The 2393-nt window shown below is 42.0% G+C and overlaps 1 protein-coding gene across 3 annotated transcripts in view; it reads right to left on the bottom strand.

Moving 5' to 3' along the window:
* Positions 1-2393, bottom strand: part of LOC101851938 (tachykinin-like peptides receptor 99D) — a 153224-nt gene that overhangs the window by 113707 nt on the left and 37124 nt on the right. For 2 of the 3 annotated variants that reach the window (XM_013080726.2, XM_035968919.1), the window contains exon 2: positions 854-2183. In XM_013080726.2, coding sequence (XP_012936180.2) covers positions 854-1377 — 524 coding nt within the window. In that variant the 5' untranslated portion in view covers positions 1378-2183. Of the gene's footprint in view, positions 1-853 lie in introns of all 3 variants that reach the window. The other variant, XM_013080725.2, reaches the window with a different exon arrangement.

Below are 2393 nucleotides of genomic sequence, written 5' to 3'. Positions count from 1 at the left end.
CATACATACACACACACACACACACACACACACGTACACATGCACCTACATATTTACACACATATACACACAATAAAGCACACACAAAAACACACACATACAAATAAACTAACGAATTTCCATCAGAAACGTAACTACTTTCAATAATATCTTTTAACAGCACAGTAACCATTATTCATGATACGACACCTATATCAAATCTTAGGTGAGGAAATCAGTTACTGTTGCAGCATCGAATGAACCCCATCTTTCCCTCATCGATAAATCCTTTATACTAGCGTACCCAACGACCCAGTAATGTACTCTAACCATTGCAGGTATATCTTTATTGCTTTGTAGAGATAAAGAAAAGACCAAGATACGTGCCATATCGATAAAGTAAATAAAACCGAACGATTGCTTTTACCAACCGAAAGCGTGGTCTGCAACTGAGACCCTCTACAAGTACACCTACCAAAATCCAAACTTGCAAAAGAAAAGCAGAAACAAAAACTAAAGAAGTCATAGATAAGGATTGCGAGCTTAATGTATGCAAAGAGATAATATGTGAATATAATCAAATAGCAGCAAGAGAAAAAAGTTTCAACAACGAGTAGCAGCAACCGGACCTCTCGGACAATAACAGCAACACCACAACAACACTAACAAGAGTGGTTTGAAAAAAGCATAAGCAGGAGTAACACCAAAAATATCGGGATGTAGAATATCTGATACGCTGATGCTAACATGTATCGAAGTAATGATTTGAAGAAGGAGAAGAAGGAGAAGAAGAAGAAGAAGAAGATAGAATGTACTTGGTATAGGCCAATCCTCCACTCAACTGCAAGCTCTGTGTAAAGTAACAAGTACTCACCGATCTATCGCAATGGCCATGAAGGTAAGCACGCTGACCGAGATGGTGCAAGAAGCTATGAAGAACGCGAACTTGCAATACTCCAGACCAAAGAACCAGTCCTGATATAAGTTGAATGTGAAGTGGAAGAGAACGTTGAAGATGGAGATCATCACATCGGCGATGGCTAAGTTGACCAGGAAGTAATTGGTCACCGTGCGCATGCGCTTGTGCGCCAAAACGATCCAAATGACTATGATGTTGCCCCCGGCTGCGATGATGAACATGAGGACGAACATGGTGATGAAGATGGACTGTTGCCACCATGGCAGGATATATCTGTTCTCGCCACAGCCGTCCGTGCAGTTGGAAGGCGCAGCTGTGCTGTTGATGCCACTGTCACCGACACTGCTGTTGGAACTCAACACTCCACTGGCTCCATTAGCAGAAGATGCGTCCAAAGAGCTGTTGTAATTACTCAAATTGAAGAGATCGGGGCGGAAGAGCGGTCCCCCATTAAATGGGAGGGTTGGGTTCAGTTCCATATTGACGACAGCTACCGCCTCGGAGTTTAGATGACGGTCGAGGTTACAGCGTCTCTTTTTACTTAATATAGCTCCGAGTAAAAGTCAGCTGTCTCACATAGAAACTGTGTCCAATTACGCAGAGACACTTGCACAACAAACAACACACGGACTTTCCATTAGGTAAAGAAAATGTGTCAGAATATCCTACTCCGGGATTGTACACGTCTTATCTCACACAGCGCGTGCAACAAGAAAAAAAAAGATATAACTTACAAACAGTCAAGCTGGGTTATCTCGTAACTTTGACAACACTATAATATGAAGTCGTTTAATGCAAATCTGATCACATATGCCGCTTTCTTATCTTCTTATCTTAGAGCACACTATCTGATAAAACAGAAGGGGAATTTGACTGTGTTGGCCTTATCAGGCAATGTCAATGTTAGGTCAGACATGAGGTCGCAGTTAGATTCCAGAGTAAGAATGAAGTTGCTGTGTTCTCTAAACCGTCGCCCAGACAACACGAGTGCCCACAACATAAGTGAACAAATCCTGATTTTGTTGCGTATTTCCACTAGGCATCCAAAACTACACTGCACATTAAAATTTCTCCTTGAACCCAAGAGACGTAGAGACAGTTGCAAAACACATCAGAAACTAGAACTTATCCTAATGCATGTGGCGTCCATCATGGTCCATCGTGAACATGACAAAGGAGAAAGTAGACCGCCCAAGTGTGGTTGTGACAGCTTGCTCTTGCAAACTGACCCGTTCAGAAGCAGGTCTAAAAATGTGGGTGTCCAGACACGAGACGGCTTGTTGTGCTGTGGAGACGAAAGATATTGATCATGTGAACCCTGCAAAAAGGCAAACAGTGGTGTAAATATTTCGATCGGGCATAAACGATGTACAGTCTCGTATTTATATTAGGATATAAAAAAAAGCTCCCTATTGTTTAATTGCTCGGCTCCAAAATATCCATGTATGTTTGAAAACAGGACATAAACAAACTCGTCGTCTACAAGGAAGTCCTA

This window comes from Aplysia californica, unplaced genomic scaffold (assembly GCF_000002075.1).
Source record: "Aplysia californica isolate F4 #8 unplaced genomic scaffold, AplCal3.0 scaffold00097, whole genome shotgun sequence".
Classification (NCBI taxonomy): domain Eukaryota; kingdom Metazoa; phylum Mollusca; class Gastropoda; order Aplysiida; family Aplysiidae; genus Aplysia; species Aplysia californica.
The sequence above is the reverse complement of the archived record's forward strand: the minus strand, read 5'-3'. Positions and strand labels throughout refer to the sequence as shown.